Source organism: Chionomys nivalis, chromosome 9 (genome assembly GCF_950005125.1).
Source record: "Chionomys nivalis chromosome 9, mChiNiv1.1, whole genome shotgun sequence".
Classification (NCBI taxonomy): Eukaryota; Metazoa; Chordata; class Mammalia; order Rodentia; family Cricetidae; genus Chionomys; species Chionomys nivalis.
In genome coordinates, this window is record NC_080094.1 from 20,252,610 (window position 1) to 20,270,658 (window position 18,049).

Consider the following 18,049-nt stretch of genomic DNA (forward strand, 5'->3'; position numbering starts at 1 on the left):
GTTTCAGGTTAGCGCAGGCCCTCTTACAGGGGGCCAGAAGCCCTGTGGCCTGAGCTGGGGTGAGACTGCTATGGAGAGCAATACTCTGCCGCCGCAGCCCCGAGAACCTGCAGTGCCGGGCGTAGAGCGCTACTTGGGCATCAGTGCACCAACATCTCCTACACAGGCCACGACAGCACGTCCCTCCTGTCGCCGTCAGCCGCTCAGTGTCAAGACAAATCTGGCTGGCCTACCATCTACACCCCCACTCCCCATGAGAGGGGGGTCAGGGTGAGGCCAGCTCCGGCCTTCCTTAGGTAAGCCTGTGCCTGCTGTGGAGGGGGAGAGAGTCAAGGCGGAGGCTTTCACATGGAACGTCAGCCCAAGGATACCAAAACTAGCTTTAATTTTTTTCAAGTCACACAAGTGTAAAACGGTTTCCAGGAGGGATCCAGGGGTCCGAGGCACACTCTGCCCAGTCTTCTAGAAGTTCTCCAACAAGCCCAGGATGCGCTTCTGCTCGGTCTCTCGGAACTCAGGGCTCCGGCCGTCCCCAATGTTCTCTGCGTATTCTAGGGAAGAAGGATAGGTGTTAGGCTGGATCATGTATGTGGTCCCGAGCTGTGTCTTTCCATACTGCTCCCAAGTATCAGTGTGCAACAGGAGCCACTGGGGGCAGCGCTTTGTGGCAGCTGTAGCTGGAATCCTCAAGGCTCACTGACTGTCCAGGCTCAAGTCTTCTCGGAGCACATCAGTCCTCAGCCTTCATGCACGTCATTCGGTACAAAGCTACCAGGCACTGATGTGCTCGAGCCTCTGGGGCCCTCACAGCAGTTCACGCTGCGGCCTCTAGCCCCCATATGGATGGGATGTGACTCTTATACAAGGGCCCTGGGGAACATGTAAGGTCCCTTTGTTCTGCCACACGGGGACAGACAACATTCTTGGCCTCTCTCTCAGATGCCAAAGGCCAGTTTTGGTCTTGGACTTTCCGGTCTCCAGAACTTCAAGGGAATAGATTTCTTTCTTTATAATAAAGAATCCAGTCTCAAGCGTTTTGTTAGAGTAGCACAAATAGGCAGGAGAGGTGCCTGGTATGTAAGTTCTGCTCTGTGCACTGCCGCGTGGGGACATGATCAGCAGTATGACATCACGTGAGAACATCCTAGAAATGCAGATCTCACTCAGATGCTTTAAATAAGAAAGTGTGTGTGCACATGCGCATGCATGTGCACGCTAAAATGCTTAGCTGGCTCAGGCAAGGTCCTGCATTCAATCCCTAGTATAGCAAGAAGAAAAGAAGAGAGAGAGAGATGGGAATTTGCTTTTGCAATGCCTGCTTCCCAGATGGGGTATACATGATGGTTACCAGAAGCTGTGAGGGGAAGGGAGGCTTGCTGAAGACCTAAGAGACCAGTGGAGGCCTGCTCCAGGCAGCAGGCGGCAGATCCTGCTCAGTCGTCTGTGGGTCAGAAAAGAACTCTGGGGTCGTAACCAGGCCATACACTCTGCTGTCCCAGTGTGCCCATTCTACTGTTAATTCTCAGTGGATACTCCAAGTCACTTCCTTGGAGAGACCACATCCCAGATGCACAGAACAGAAAGCACAAGTCTGTGTCAAGCCCCTTGCTGAGCTCTCTCTGTCAAGGCTATGAATGTCCTGTCCCCATAGCCACCTTAGCAGGTCTCTCAATCAGGCTATGGCAGGCAAGGCAAGGCCAGCTCATAGGCCCTAATCCTGGAATGGTCACACTTACTGGGTGGCAGGTTCTATAGATGTGGTTGATTTAACCCCAGCGACCACAACCACAACCACGGGCAGGCTGAAGGGCCAGTCCTGCTCAGAAGCAGCAACCGAGGATTCGAAGGAACGGAGGCAGCTTGCCTAAGTATGGGCTGCGAAAAGAGCTGGAATTCATCCAGAATCAACGTGAGCGGTGAGAAGAAGTAGGGGTGAGTCTGGTCCCCAAAGTGACAATTGCTGACCCAAGCAACACCCTGCCCTGCCTGCTCCTAACCTCTGGGGAAAACTGCTCCTAGGGCTTCCCGAAGCTGCTCCACAGGGGCAGCCCTGGGGGCACTGCTGTGGCCAAGGCCCCAGTGGCCAGGACAGGTGTGGGGTGGATCGGCTGGGCCCCACTCCTCTGTCAGGTCATAGAGCAGCTCTCAGACACACATCCCACAGGGAGCTGGTCATACCCAGAAGCAGGTACAAGGACCCAGCCCAGGCTTCTCTACTGTCTCCTACAGCTGGCAGTTTGCACCCACACAGTACAGCTGGGCCCCCAGCCTCCATCTTTTTTTCTGGAGTCTCGGTTGGAGCAGATCTTGGTGCTGACTACTGCTGGTTATTTCAGCTGCTGCAGTGGTTAATAAATATTGAACAGATTCCTCCTAGAGGTCTTGGGAGAGTTCTCTTCTATGTGTGTGAAGAGGAGAGATGTTGTAGGGAGCACTCTGAGGTGAGGAAGAGGGTGACCAAGGACTGGGGAAAGGAAGGGGAGGAGGGGTGGACTAGAGAGAGAGAGACAGCATCAACTCCCTTCCCTACTTCCACAGCATTTGAAATGCTCTTAGAATACAGGCTTTGATGGAGCTCAAACCCAGGCAGCAGGGTTGAACGCATAAATATTAAAGCAAACTTTAGACAGCAGGTTTACCACACAGACATGGAATACAAGCTGTTCTGTTTATGTTGAGAGGGAGAGGAAGGGGGTAGGGAGGGCAGAGCAAAAGCTGTTTTCCAGGCAAGGGCCTGGGCCAGAGCACACAGCTCAGTCAGAGATTCAGGATGAGGAAGATGGAGGGGTAGGCAGGCCAGCATCATCCCCCAGACCAAGGCAGGTTCCTCGGGTCCACCGCACTTGCTTGAGAACACTGGGGCTGGTGGCATGCTTCAGCAGGACATTTTGCTGGGCCAGGGGAATGTAAGTAAACCTGAGAGAGAAAGCTGCTGCCGGTGCTGCTGGGCCTCCCGACCGGCCAGCTTAGCTGGTGGGTAAGATAACCACTTGTCACTGTATGGAGGCTCTACTGGCCATGGCTGGTCCTTCAGTCTAGGCTGCTGCCAGCTCCAGGCCGAGGATGCAAGGACTCCATGCAATGAACATGCCCTCACACCTAGATACCCAGCCTCATAACGGGCACGAGTGATGTGGGACATGGGTGACAACAGTTGAGAGGGAGAGGAAGGGGGTAGGTAGGTAGGTGGCTGTTGTCACCCAGCAGTCTTGGTGTCCTCATGTGCTCAGGGGACCACTCTGCACTCCAGGGCTTCTGGACGGCGAGAGGTAACACATGGCAAAGGTGTGGTTAAGCCTGGCCTGGTGTCACGGGTCTGTGAGCACAGCTGCTCAGGAGGCAGGGGGATCACAAGTTCAAGATCTTCCTGGGCTATAGAGAAGACCCTGTCTCAAAAATTAAAACAATAAAGTAAAAACAAACTCCTAAAACCAAAACAACCGAATCCAAGAAGTGTGGCTAAGAGCGGGGAGGGGTTCAGTGCGGAACTCTCCCTGTGAGTTGGGATTCTGGCCCGTCACAGAGCAGCCTAGAGATCCACTTTGGTACAGGGCTCACTCTGCAGTGAATAAGCTCTGCTCCGTGCCAGGTATCAAAGACGGAGGCAGGAAGGAGCCCACACACAGTGGGGACTGCCCTTCTCAGCTCCTTCAAGGACCTGTGGTCTTCAGGCAGGTCTGCCTGTTTGGGGATGGTTGGACCCGGAGCGCCGAGTAAGCAGTCTTCAGAAAGCAGGGCTTTAATGAACCATCAATTATTCCCGTGCTCTTGGCACCCCCAACAGAAAAGGAGGGAGGAAAACCATGAAAAAGGGGACTGAAAAGCCTGGGAAAAGTCCCCTGCTGGGCTTGCCTCATCAGCGGTTTCCTGAGACCTCAAGGGATACATCAGCTGTCATCCTGCCAGCAAAACTTAGGAAATATGTAGGCCATAAAATCAAAGAAAAAAGCTCTCATCTAATTAGTATGTTAAAAAAAAAAAGGAAGCAACCCAAACTGAAAAACAAAATTAAAATCAAAGCAGACAGAGTGATGAGCTGGTCTCCTTTATGAGGCTTTGTTTCTTCACTCATTTGATAGTGAGGCAGGGGAGAGGCAGGGATGGAAAGGAGAGCAGGGCAGGCTTCATGGGGTGGCCTGCACACAGTCAGCCCAAGTCACTAAAGCGTTCCTCTGGTTTCAGCACTGACCTCACACTGCCAAGTGACTAGCCCTGCAGGTCCTGCTGTACCCTGTCTGGGGTTCATATATGTGGCACAGGTTCTGGATCACAGGAAACAGGGATAGGCTCCCCCTGGCATGTGAGAGGCAGAGGCAGGCCTGCAGGATGGGACTGAGACCCTTTTATATATTGGTCAGCATCATGCTGCAGGCTTCCTCAAATGATGGTGTCCAGTTCCCGGCCTGTGACTGTCACCTGAACACAAATGGCTTCAAATAATGCCCAAACCATCTTGTGAGCTCTAGCGAGAAGTCTACTGACTGCTGGCAAACAAGGTGACGCAGTTACTACATGTACCCCAAACTCACTATGTACCCAAAGAATTAATAACCTGCCATAAAACCGCTGCCCCACCTGCTGGGACCTAGTCCAAACCACCGAAGCCTATCCAATCTCTGGCCCTTGCTCCTCACCTGGGATTTCCTTGGATGTCTGCTCCCTAACCCCTATCAGACCAGGGCTCTAATGAGCAGTGTTGGAAACACGGGTGGGTTCCCGTTATGAGCCCTGCTGCCCAGGAGGGAGGAGACACGGTGAACAGGGAGAACAGTGCCTTACATCATGGAGTTTCCATTTTAACACACGAGACAGACCAAACGAGTAAACAAACACATAAATAAAAACAATTACTGACTTGATAAAGGGCTTGGAAGGAATACAGATGGAGAGGAGGGGACAGGGTCAAGACAGTCTGGAGGCAGAAGGGGCAGGACTCCCTGCAGTGCAGGCTGTGGCACGGCTGAGAGAGGTGGGCATGAAAGGAGGGTGTGGGGTCTGGTCAGAGGTGGGGGGGAGGAAGTCACAGCAGACAGCAGCTGCACAGGCCTCTCCCCTGCCCAGACCCTCAGCGAATACACTGTCAGCACCTAGGGAGAGCCGGTAAGACGGTGGCAGAGGCGGGCTCGAACAGGATGTTTTGAATGACCTGAGGTATCCATATCAGTTCAGAAAGGAAAACATCCACCTACTACGCTTCAAGCCCCCACCAACACTTTTTCCTTCTGGGAAGCTCGCTGTTTTGACTAGAGGGATGGAGGTGCAGAGAGAAGCCTGAAAGCAAGACAGCAGAGCTGAGGGTAATCAAAAGCTCTAATTGCGCACGTGGGCGTTGGCAGTAAATGCCATTTAAAGGCTGGAGGTGCAGGCATCACGGCCCTCGGAGGAGGCTGGCTGACACTGGCCCAATTCACGGGCTCTGATGCTGAGGGACACCCAGGGTCCACCTCTAACCCTCCTCTTTGGATAAAAGAGCAGATGCCAGGCCTTGCAAGTGTTCATCAGCAGAATGGATACAATAGATACCATGCCCAGTGTGGCACGGCTGTGCCAATATGGCTTCCAGCCGTGCTTTCACTCACACTGTTCCTTCCTCCTGGAATGCCACTGTCTCAGCCCCACACACCAGCTTCATGCCACTTCTCCTGTGAGGCCTCCCACAGGCCTTCAGCTGAGCCTCACTGATGGCAATGATGAATGTAATTAACTAATGTTTTATGACCATCATTTATTGAGCTTATTGAGACTCAAAAAGCTCCCATCAACCACCACAGTCACCTCCTTCAACCCCATGGTGCATGGAGTCTGAGTCAGAAGGCAGACCTGGAACTGGCCCCACAGCCTCCCCTCTTCTCTATGTGGACCTGCAAGAGGGCTAAGAGCAAAGCCTCCCAGTCGATGTAGCCCAATCCCCTACCCTAGCAGCAGGCAGATCAAGGTCCAGAGAGGAAAGTGGCTCTGTCTGTGCTTTCCAACCCACCAGGACCCAACTGTGGAGTTACTGTACTGACCACCTAAGCCCACCATGCTCAGGTAGTGCATAGGCGGCCCATGGTGCTGCTGCAGCCTGCGCTCAGTATAGACAGCCCGGCCTGTGACTGAGGCTCCCTGGGTGACCACAGGCTTCTCCAGAGCTACTCTAGCCTGGTCAGGTCCAGACCTAGACCCATGGGCACTTGGGAGATGTTACAGAAAATGGGGGAAGGAGGTATCTTCACCCTGAGCGCTCACTAAAAAGTCAGCAGCACCTCGCTCCATCTTCCCACGTCCTTCAGTGTGAGCAAAGGAAAGGGATAATGCTGGCACAGGGGAGAGGCAAACCGTGCTAGGATGCCACCTCGGAGTCACAGGCTGCATGGCTCCAGCTGCTTCTTGCCACGTCCTTGTTCTCTGCCTTACTGTGCAGTTGAGAACCACGTCCATGTTTTCTGCTTTGTTTGGCTTTAGTGGGGGTGTCATGTCTGTGTGCATGCAGAGGACAGAGGGTGAAGCTAGGTACCCTCTCGGTGAACCTGAACTGATCGGCTGGCCAGCAAGCTCCAGGGATCCTCCTGCTAACAGCTCCCAGTGTGTGCCAGGCCTTGTGCATGGGTGGTGGGGATCTGAACCCAAGACCTCACGCTATGTGTGGCAAGCCCTTTGTTGCTGAGCCACCTCCCCACCCTAGGTTTTAACAGCAGATGGTCCTGAGCCCTAGTGCTCCTTATCTGTGTTTACGGTGTGGAGCTGGAAGCAGACAGAGACAGCAACAGGTTAATCGTCTGTGCTCGACACAGAAAACCTGGCACGGTGAAGTGGAGAAGAGCTTGCCACTCTCAGTCCGGAATATCTAGGGCACGGGTTTCCAGGGACACTGATAGGGTCTGGCAAGCCCGAGTAGCCCCCAGAGATGTGACCCAGCAGCACCCAACTCACCCTTGATGATGTGCCTGACAATCTTGATGGAGCTGCCACGCATATTCAGGATCTGGTGAACCCGCTGGCGAATCTAATAAGGAAGGCAAAGAATGGGATGGGGAAGAAATCACCAGGGCACAGTGCCATCCTCACCCCACCTGAAGTAGAGGACCCATAGGCGAAGGGACTACAGAGAGCGTTGAGCCAGGAAGTCCTCCTACCTGGGGCACGTTGGCATTGCAGATCTCAGCCATGACATAGCAGATGTGCTGGAGAATAAAGAGCCCGGCATCCAGGCGCCGCAGGTAGAACTCGTCCTCCATGTCATTGTCTATGATCTCCCCACGTCGCACTATGTCCTGAAAACAAGCAAGCACGGGATAAAAGCCGGATAGTGCTTGGACAGGCAAAGGATGAGCCTCTAGTCTGGTCACACTACACCAACAGCCACCACACAGAAGGAAAAGCCCTTGTCTCCACCTGCCCTTCTGTCCTGAAGCATCTTTCTGGTATTCCTCATTCCACATGGACCATTGAGGCCACAACAGGCAAGTTCAAAGATCACTTTCCTTTCTGATGACTTGAGGCCAAAATGATCTCATCTATTTGAATATTCTATCCCAGAAAAGCTGAAGGGACATAGTCTAAGCTAGTATAGCTTTTTTCTTTTTTAAACTCTAGTTCATGATTATTAGTTTTGTTTGTTTGTTTGAAATAGGGTCTCTCTCTGTATCATGGATCTTGCTATGTAGACCACGCTGGCCTTGAACTTACAGCATTCCATCTGCCTCTGCCTCTCACATCCTAGGATTAAAGGTGTGCTTGCCACACAAGCATGAGAACCTGAGCTCAGGTCTCTATACCCAAGGAAAAAGCTAGCATGTGGGTGTACGCTTGTAACCAGTGCTGGGGTGTGGAGGTGCAGGCACAGGATCCCTGGAGCCCACTAGCCAGCTAGTCTGACTGGTGAGCTCCAGGTTCAGAGAGAGACTCTGTCTCAGAAAAAAAGGTAGAGAGTGATTATAGCAGATGTGTCGGCCTCTGACCCCCGTACATGTATGCACACATGCACTTGCCCCCCCCACACACACAAGGGATGCCTGACACACCACACCCGCACAAGGGCATGGGGCACAGTGCCAGTGTAATGACACATGAAGGCGGTTCTCTTCTCGCACAGCCATCATTTCTCTGTAAAATCCTCTGGTTTACCTCCACCCTACTCCTCCCCGTCCTTCCCTGCAGCCTTGCTGCCTGCACCCTTGACCTCGAGAATGGACTGCTTCAGTGGACCCACACTTTCCTCTTCCTGCTGGGCCTTCAGAGGCAACGCTCTGTAAGACACACCTTCCTCCATTCTGAATCACAACGCTCTGTAAGACACACCTTCCTCCATTCTGAATCACAAGAACCTAGTCCCTTTCTCCGCACCCTGCCTCAGTCCGCATGCTCCCATTGTGTCTGGGGCAAGATCCAACTTTCCCAGAGTTTCTCACAAGTCTACCACCCTCTACACCTCCTAAGTGACAACAGGCTCTCTCCCAGACCTTCCTGACTGTACCTCTCTCCCTCTGCAGCCAGTTCTTATCTTAAAAAACAAACCCTCAACAAAGAGGCTCCCAGAGACACCAGGCACAAACCATCCCATTGCTATCAGCAGCTTTACCCATCACTCATGTGACCGACACTGCAGCACGTCTAGAATATCACCCTCCTCCCACCATCTGTGGACCAGCAGCACGGACCGCTGGGAGAATTCTCACCCCCAGCTTGTCTCACATTTCCCAACATGGACCTGAGTGTCTCTCAAGCCTGCACTGTTTTTAAGCAACCTCTCCCAGAAAGCCTTCCCTGATTACTTAAGGTTGGGACCAGAGCCCCCGACAAGACCCCTCCCTGTACACCTCTGCCACAGTCTGTGTCGTCATCCGTGTAGGCAGTGGATGCCAGGGTGGACTGTGACTCTGGAAGCAGGGTGAGGCTACAGTAAAAAGGTTTTGCTGCTGCAAGCCTGAGAGCGGAGAACACAGGACACACGGCGTGAGCTTGACTTGTGGACCGGTCTAAGACAGCAAGTGCGGGGGCCACATCTGTGACGACAATGACCCATTTCCTAATTCCATGGCTATTTTTATGGCTATGGTTCTTTCTGACAACATAGGCTCTTGTCACTGACAGAGCCCAGGGGACTGTGGAATGGGAAGGCTTAGCACAGGGCCGTCAATCTGCAGCAGGAGCCCTTCAGAGACCACTTAGTCGCAGATAATGCACTTCTTTATTTCCCGGGGGCCAGCCTGCAGCAACACAAGGCTACTTTTCATCTCGCCCCTAAAGGCCTGTCTACAAGGCGCAGAGGGCTGCAGGCTGGAGACCCACTCTGTCTAGGCGTCACCACCACTAATCCTCAGTCTCATTTAGTAGCCAGTTCCTTGGCCATCTGGCAATTGTTAATATTCACCTGGTAGTCAGAGCGCCGCGGAAGCCACAGTACAGGAAGAGCCTCATCCTCTTCTCACTCAGATCCTAACTTCCTGCTCTGGGGTTGGGGGGGCACGGGAAGGAAATCAACTCCCAGCTTCCACTCACAAAAGCATTCGGTGCCCATACCATGCTTTTCTACATGGTCATAGAGTTTAAAGTCTTATTATACACACATGTCCTTATGAGCGAAATTAAAGAGGAGAGGAAAGGGATTATTAATCCCACTGTACAAATCAGAAATCAAGGCACACGGAGGTGAAATTGCTCATTATTACATAACTGCCCGTTAACAGAATGCAGACTCCCTGAGGATGGGACCCTTGTCTGATTCACCTCTGTGTGGAAATATTAACAGTAGAATTCAGGACCTGGCCTTACTAGGTGTCTAGTAATAAGATTATTACCCTAAGGCAGGGAAAAAAGAAAGGAAAATCAAAAGTTAAGAGGGAAGAAGGAGGCTTTTGGAAGGACCAGAATCTGCATTCATCCACCCCACACTTAACTGTGCCAGGTTCTGTGTGCTGAGCTGGGATCATAGAAGGAGACACAACAGTACACACTTCTTTCTTTTTTTCCCCTTTGGTTTTCTGAGACAGAAATTCTCTGTGTAGCCCTGGCTGTACTAGAATTCACTCTATAAAACAGGTTGGCCTTGAACTCAGAGATCCACCTGCCTCTGCCTCCCTAGTGCTGGGATTGAAGGTGTGTGCCACCACCGCCCGACAATACTATACATTTCTGAGGCACCTACAGTGTAAGGAGCTTAACACACAGGAGCAAAACATCTCTGAAGACAGCACGATACAGGACACGAGCCCTGCATGCATCCTGTGGGAACCTGGGAGCTAGACAAAGCCTAGGGAGTGGAGACAGGCAGAGACTCTGAGCTCGGATCTAATTGAATCTCATAGGACATTCTAGATACACAATAAAAATGCGGCTCTCTATGGTCTACATAATAAGACCTTTTCTCAAAAACAAACAGAACACTACAAAACAGACAGACCGAAATGATGGTGAAGAGGAGTCTGCCTGCTGGGCTGGAGAGCGCAGTGGTGGCATGTCATACAAGGATATAACGGTGGGAAGGACCAGGGGAGTGGATCCTGTGATGAGCTCCCAGTCATCTGTAGCTCACTTAGTTCTGATACATTACTATGTGGTAGGAACACAGAAGGCAGTATGAACAATGACCACCCACCCACTGAAGGGAGCAGCTGAGCCCCTGCAGGTGGCCTTTGGTGTCAGGCACAGTCACTCCTTACTTCCCAGGGTAGGAGACACACTGGCTTAAGCAGGGCCACCTCCCAAGGCCAGGCTGGCAGCACTGGGACACAGACCTGCAACTGTGCTCTCCATACAGGCGCTGATTTCAGAATAACAAACAAAGATGATAAAGAGTACAGGGCTCCGGAACGAGGCCGGGCCATCTGCTTGTGTTCCTCTCAATGGCCCAGTGCCCCAACAGCGCTTCCTGCTACAACTGCCCCCATAGCCTGACCTTCTAACTGGACAGGACACTGTGCTGCCGGCTTCTCCATGTTGCTTTCTAGAAAGCACAGACCCACAAGAGCAAGCTCTGTCTGCTCCTCTTCCCCTTTCCTTGGAGCATCCCCAATAGCAGTCCATCAATGTTCAATTCCCAACATACAGCTTTTCAGACTGGAGAGTGGAATTTTCAAATGCAGATCTCAGAGAGATAACAGCTCATCGCCAAGAAAGGCAAGTCCATTGCCACACTGACCGCGCAGAGCAGAGACTGAGGCTGGCTTCTGAAGGTCAGGAGGCCACCCTAGCAGCTTCGGGAGTGCCTAGAAAGTGGTGTGCAGTGAGACTGATCTATCAGGATGGTACCTTATGTAGCCCAATACTGGGCTGTGGGTTTGGGTACACAGAACACACACGTCTTCCCTGCTTAGGGGAAGCAAAAGAAGCAGGAGTTTATGTCATGCCACACAGGGAACGAAAGTGACTGCTGTCAGCTGCAGCAGTGCTCCCTAAGCAAACCTTCCTTGTCCGTTGGGTACAAGTGGCAGGTACCGCCTTCAAATTCCAAATGGAAAATGCGAGACACGTCATGTGACTATCGCGGCCCTCCAGCGGGAGACAGTGTAGCAGGCTTCCCTGGTGCAAGGCCTTTCCTTCAGTCTTTTCACTTCAGCTAAAGTGGCACAGTTTCCTGAGTGCCAGGCACTGGATGAGTCACATTTGCTCTTCTGAACCCCGAGAGGTAAGAATTAAGACTGTACTCACTGGAACCTCTGGTCTCTGGCCACAGAGCGCGACTGAGCGAGTGGTGGAGCCAGGGCAGAGGGGCACACAAACTGCCTCCAAGCCTGTGTTTCCTAAGTCTTGGCATGAACCCGCCCCAGCATCAGCCAGTGAGCACCAGGGTACTGTGTTTAAGTTATGTGGAAACTAACGTACATCAGGAGCATTAAACACAGGACTTCTTGGCCTGTCTTTCTCCCAGTAAAGAAACTTAAGAATTGAGAGTAGGGCAGGGATGCACTCCAGCTGAAGAATGTGTACCTCCCACCTCATGCTGATAAACCCCGGGTTTGATCCACAGCAACCCCATTGGGCTGGCATACAGCTGTAATCCCAGCACTTGGGGGGTACAGGCAGGGGACCAGAAACTGAGGACCGTTTTTGGCCACACAGCAGACTTTAACACTTGCTGGCAGTCATGGGACCCTGTAAAAGCACGGTGGGTGTGAGGGGTGTGCGGGGAAAGTACAGCTAGACTAGAAAATTCCATATGCAATCTGAGACAGCGAGAAGACGCTCTGATAGGTTTTGTTTTGTTCATTCCGTGCGAGAGGGCTGGGATAAAATTTTAGATGGTAATTGAGTGAATGGTGTATTATAAGTGGAACAGATTGCAGTTCCCAGCAGCATACGCCTGTCGGAGGGTTGCTAAAATAAACAGATTCATCGCCAAAGACACCACGGAGGTGGAATGTGGAGCGTCAAGGTGCTATTACTGCAGGCCGCTGTGTTCTCCTTCAGCTGCAGCTCCACTTTAAATGTTAATCTGTCTTTGGAAGCACAACTGAACCACCAGCCTCCCATGTGCCTCTCTCTGGTCACAAGCCCTCGAGTGCTCTGAGGTTGCCATTTCTAAGCTGCCCCTGACAGGCAGTGAGCTGTCCCTGGCTGACGGAAGAGGACAGGTCATCAAGAGGGTGCCGTGAAGCCAATACAGTGCCCTCCGAGCCTCAATATGCAGCCCCAACTGGAAGTGCCTGTCCTATAGGCACAGGCAAGGGCACCCCATCACCCAGTGATGCCAGCTTCTTCGCCATGCCCAAGGCAAGCTGAAACATAAGTGGTAAACAGAGAGAGGTGCAAACGCCCCGAAACAAGCCCTTCCACCAAAAGCTTCTAAAATAGGGCACACAGCTGGAGAAGTAGGCTAGAAACTGTGTCTTCTCAGCTGGGGAACGCTGAGCCTGGGAAATAGTCTAGGAGTGTATGTGTGTGTGTGTGTGTTTGCGCGTGCGCACGCGTGCACAGCCAATGGATGGCAGCTCCAGAAGAATCCAAGACTCCCAGGCCTGGGCCCTGCTCATAGGAAGAGGCTGACAACACATAGCACACTTGCACATGCCAGGTCCCCACAAGCAGCCTTGCTCATCCTACACTCTCAGAGCTAGGAAGACAAATTAGGTGGCTGGTGTGTGAAAGCAAAAGGAAGAGATGACGGTCACCTGCAATGAAGCCCTTGGCAGTGAGAAGGGAGATGGAGGAGGCCACTGCAGGAAGAGCCTGCCTGATGGATGTGTGGCAAGCATAAGTGGATGGCTTCTAGGTCTAATGTATTACATTGGTGAACGCCGTAGAGTGTTCCCAGTTTAGGGAACCTAGAGTCTAGGTTTGACTTCAAGAGTCAGAAGAGCCTATGGGTGACACCAGGCTGTGAGCCTGCAGGCGTGGGAGGTCCTGGTATAACCTTTATCCTAGCAAAACCCTACAACAGGCCTGGGAGGCGGCAGGGAGGTGAGGTATTAGCTTCACTGAGTTAGGATCCAGGGTCAGAAATGCAAAACAGTGCTCACAGCCACACTGTAAGGCAGGTGGGAGAGGTGTGGATCCAGAACTCAGATCCACGGACTTCTCTTCTGGTGACTGATTGGCAGAGAAGCAGGAGACATCAAAGGGGCCTGGGCCTGAAATTGTGGGCATCCAACAGAGGGGGTAGGAGAGAGGAAAGCTACTACGAAGCTCTCCCCTCACCTACTGGCTCCCACTGGCAAGTTTACTGGCGGAGAGCGTCTGTGAGACACTGGTTTAAAGACGAGCTGAGAGGATGCTCAGCAGGATGTGCTCTCCTGTTTAAAGCCTGCTCCTGAGGCTTCCAGCACAGCTAGCAGAACAGTGGCAGCCGGGCTCTCACTGTCTGCATCGTCACTTGGAGCTCAGGGTCACACACCCCACCCCACCCCGGTCACCCATGTCTTTAAGTGAGTTCTGGATGCTGAAGAAACAGTTGGTCTGCTTAAGATATCAAATCCTGTGGATACTGTTTCATTATAGAGTCCATCTTTTTCTTTGCAGGATAAAGCCTGGAATGATTTAACTGTGGCAAAATTAGCATGCAATTTGTAAGTCATTACGGTGCAAAGTATGTGGTGAGAACACTTTATTGAATAAACCTGCTGAGTATAATTTTCCCAGGAACTAAGAAAGAAAAGCCTCTCTCTAAGGCTCTCCTCCCTCTTTCAGAAATCCCTGCCAGCACCTATCTAATTACGTCTTGCTCTGACGGCAGCTTCTGCACATTGAACCCACAGGGATCTTGGTCTTTTCTGGGCTTCAGCCTGTTTGGGGAGCCCAGTGAAATCTGCTGAGACAAGCACCCTGGATATTTACTGATCACGAGGGCTGCTGCTTGCTAGGAGAGTTGGAAGCATTACATGGCCTTTAAAAGTTCAGATCTTGTTAACCAGGAGCCCCTGGGGTATGTCCAACTTCACTCTGGATCTCAAGGACACTGACTACAGCCTGAACACATTGGGCACCAGCCCAAGGCATGAATGGCACTCTCCTCTAGTTACACACTGCTATAGTTATAAAATATGAACTGAAAATGCATAAAATGACCTGGTGCTGGAAGAATCTAGTCATGCTTCTAAGCACACATGGATTTCCTTAGTTGCATACATCTGTAGGACTGGGGATTGCTCCACAGGAGAGCATTTGCACAGCAGGTACTACCGCCAACAAAACCTACAGTACTGCTGCAGCTATAGCCAAATCTACATGTGTGTATTTTCAATGGTGGGGCGAATTTTTTTTAAATTTATTTGATTTTATATTTATTTGTTTGTTTTTTTGAGACAGGTTTTCCCTGTGTGATAACCTTGTTTGTGTAAAATCTCAATAGACCAGGCTGGCCTCGAACTTAGAGATTTGCCTGCCTCTGCCTCCAAAAGTGCTAGGCTAAAGGTATGTGCCACCACACCTGGCTCGATTTTTTTTTTTTTTTTAAATTAAACATTAGGGGCAAAAAGGAAAGTTATGGAACAACTGAGGTATGGAGCACCATCCATCCTCAACACCCAAGGGCAGTGGTCCTTTATCAGGCCCAGCATCAGGGTGCAAATCTTAAGAACAGATCACAGGCGCAGAGGAAGCAAACAAGCACACTACCCACCAGCTATGGTGGAGAAGCTCTGCGCCAGGGACCATGCCCTTCGAGAAGGGCTCACACCTAATGAGCTCTGACCTTGCATGTGGCACTAGCTGTAAGACCCATGCAGAAGGACAGGACTGCAGGTGGGGAGGCAGAGAAAGGGATTAGTGTCAGACCAAACTGGAAGTTAATAGGGTTTCTCCTGGAGAAAAGGAAACAAAAGGTTCCCTGCCTCCTTCTAGGTGCTGGGCATGGCTACGGCTTTTCTACTTGACATTACTTTTACAATTTCCAAGAAAAAAAATGGAAACACCTTAAAAATAAAAGGCCACTAAGGGAAAAAAACAGGCTGGGGCAGTATAGTTATGTGTCCAAAGCCAGGGAGCCAGGGAGCCAGGGAAAGGCCTGGCACTGAGCCCAACTCCCTGGCTCTCGCTCTCCTGTCCCAGGATCTGGCAGCAGACTGCAAACACCCCACCCCTACCTGGTGTACACGTGGAAGAATTACAGAGTGGCTAAGGTGACTCTAGCCACCCCTGGACCTCCAGCCCTCCCCAGCAGCACACCACTCCTGGGTCTTTAATTGGCACTTGGGCCTCTTGCCCTTGGCCAGTGCCTGGTCCAGTCCCTGGCCCAGAACAGGAGTTTAATCAACATTTACCAATGACTGGATTTTCTCCATTGAATCTCGGTCAAGTGCAAACCACACACAAGTGCATTGCACTCAGAAAAAAGGTTTACAGGGAAAGGTGGCTGAGAGACACTGAAAAGCTAACATCTGATTCTGTCATCTAGAGTGGGTATCTTTGCAGGCTGGTGAAGAATGAGAGACATTCATTTCTTAATACTCTGAGGGTCACAAATGCCTTAGAAACAGTGTTCACATCAGCAGTGTTGTAGAGTTCCCACGGTGGTAGGACATCTGTAATGGGGGTAAGGGAGACCAACTGTTTATGACCTAAGAGAGAGGACAGCAGGAGGAAGGGGTGAAAAGGAGGTTGTGTGGCTCTGTGACATGACACCCACGAGGCGGCTTCATCTGCCAAGACAGAGCCCAAGTGCTGGCAGTGAACACCACTCATGAATATGCCCCGCCTGCCTTGGCTTTCGGAGCAGCACGAGGCTGCTGAGCACTAATGGCCTTGGAATGTTTGCCAGTGCCCAGCAAAACGGCCTTGGCACCAAGGAGACAGATGTTTGTCAATGAATGGCAGGGCCCAAGTCTATGGCACACAGCAGCCTGCTGGAGGCTGGGGGAGCGGCTGCAGCCGTCACTCTCCATCAGTGCTAATCAATTTCACACCCTCTTCAATGCACATAATGGATAATCTTGGGAAGCACGCCAAGGACCCTAACAGCGGCATGCAGGCTGCTCCCAGTGTGTGTCTATGCTCCACCTCACACAAAGACCTGGTTGTGCCAGCACAACTGTTCGGCTGAGGTGGCTCCTCTGGGACAGCAGGCAGGAAGGGAGCTCAGGGAAAGGACTGCTGGCTCGCTGAAGTGACACAGAAATGCAGTGGATGACGGGCCACACGGCAGCGGCTTCTACTCAGTGAGTCAGAGACTTTGCAAACGCTTATACTCAGTTTTCAGTCACTGAAAGGAGCAGCCACTCTCATTTAGGTAGAGAGGATAAGTTAGCTGCTCAGGAGCTCAAAGCCAGAAGTAGCGGAGCTGGTGTGAAACCCAGGCCTGATTCCCCACAGGTATGTGCCACTTTCTACTAGGCCTGGCCTCTCCTATCTTCTCCCCTCCTCAGAGGACAACTCCTTCCTCTTAGGTAGTTTTTGTTCTTGTTTGTTTGAGATGGGGTCTCATGTAGCCCAGGCTAGCCTCAGACTCATTATGTAGTTGAGGATGACCCTGAACTTCTTGTCTTTCTGCATCTACCATGCAAGTGCTGGGATTAAATGAAAATGTTACCATATCCAGTTTACACGGTGCTGGGGATTGACCCTAGGGTTTTGTGCATGCAAACGCTCCACTGACTGAGCTGCATTCTCAGGTCTTTTCCTTAGGTTTTTAATCCATCCCATTGTCAAAACAGCAGTTACCAAAGGATGGCCCACTGAACTGAGTGAAGTATTAAGGTAGAGGGACCTAGGAGGCACACGAGGAGCAGTGAAAGTCATGACGGGCAGCAGTTTCAAAGTGGCGAGTCTGCTTGGCAGGCTTTCTTCTGCCACTTAAAACCTGCTCCAGCAGGTTCTCTCAGGGGTGGTGTCATGGCTATTCCCACACAGAGCTAGAGAACCTATATGTATGTCTACAAGCGACACTGCCAGTCACTCAGTGTTCCTCAAGTACCAGATGAGACGAAGGAGCGGGCCGAGGAGCTGGCCTAGGTGTCTAAGCCCAGCTCAGCATTTAGAGTCCTTGCCTTTATCTTGCAGCTGGATCTCTACGTGAAAGAAGAAAGTGCCTATCAATCAATTCAATCAATCAGCAAAACACCTGAGCACTTACCAGGCCTAGAGATCACAGGGAACTCACGGAGTGAGAAATAGTTATAGCCTACTGGCCTGCCTAGATGGGGTGTGTTTTATGGCAGAGAGGGAGCACTGGGCAGGAAATGGCAAAGAAACAGGTCTCAGGGTCCCACATCTGGATTCCCCAGTTCCAGTCTAGCTGTGCAGAGCGGATGATCAGCTCTGCCTACCGCTGGGGTGGGTGCCGAAACACTCCTGCTAGAGAGGCTCCAAAGCCTCAAATGCCCCTCCAAGGCGAGAACTGCGAGAGCCAGAAAATCAAGATCACAAGGAAACTCAGGGCTCCTGCAGACAGCAGGAAGCAGGGAAGCGATCATACCGTACTACGGCTGCACCCTGGGAGTGTCTGCAGGACAGAAGACAGACTGGACAATCGGCGAATGTGACAACCTGCCTTGATTAAGATGTGAGCTGAGTAAGCCACAGCGCTGCAGATGGAGTGGTATGGAGGCAGGGGAGAAGCATGGGGACCACCTGACAGAAGAATAGGAAACCCAGTCAGGCCCATGGCCCTCAGCAAGCTGTAGGAGAAGACGGCCAGCCA

At 51.7% G+C, this 18,049-nt stretch overlaps 1 protein-coding gene across 1 annotated transcript in view; it reads right to left on the reverse strand.

Annotated features, from left to right (window-relative positions):
* Window positions 1–376: 376 nt before the first annotated feature.
* The window catches only part of Ctnnbl1 (catenin beta like 1), a 159,427-nt gene continuing 141,754 nt past the window's right edge, over window positions 377–18,049 (reverse strand). Inside the window, exons 14-16 of the mRNA XM_057780723.1 lie at window positions 7,116–7,253; window positions 6,913–6,985; window positions 377–551 (exon numbers count right to left, since the gene is read on the reverse strand). Of these exons, the coding sequence (XP_057636706.1) occupies window positions 463–551; window positions 6,913–6,985; window positions 7,116–7,253 (300 nt within the window). The 3' untranslated portion in view covers window positions 377–462. The remainder of the gene's footprint in view (window positions 552–6,912; window positions 6,986–7,115; window positions 7,254–18,049) is intronic.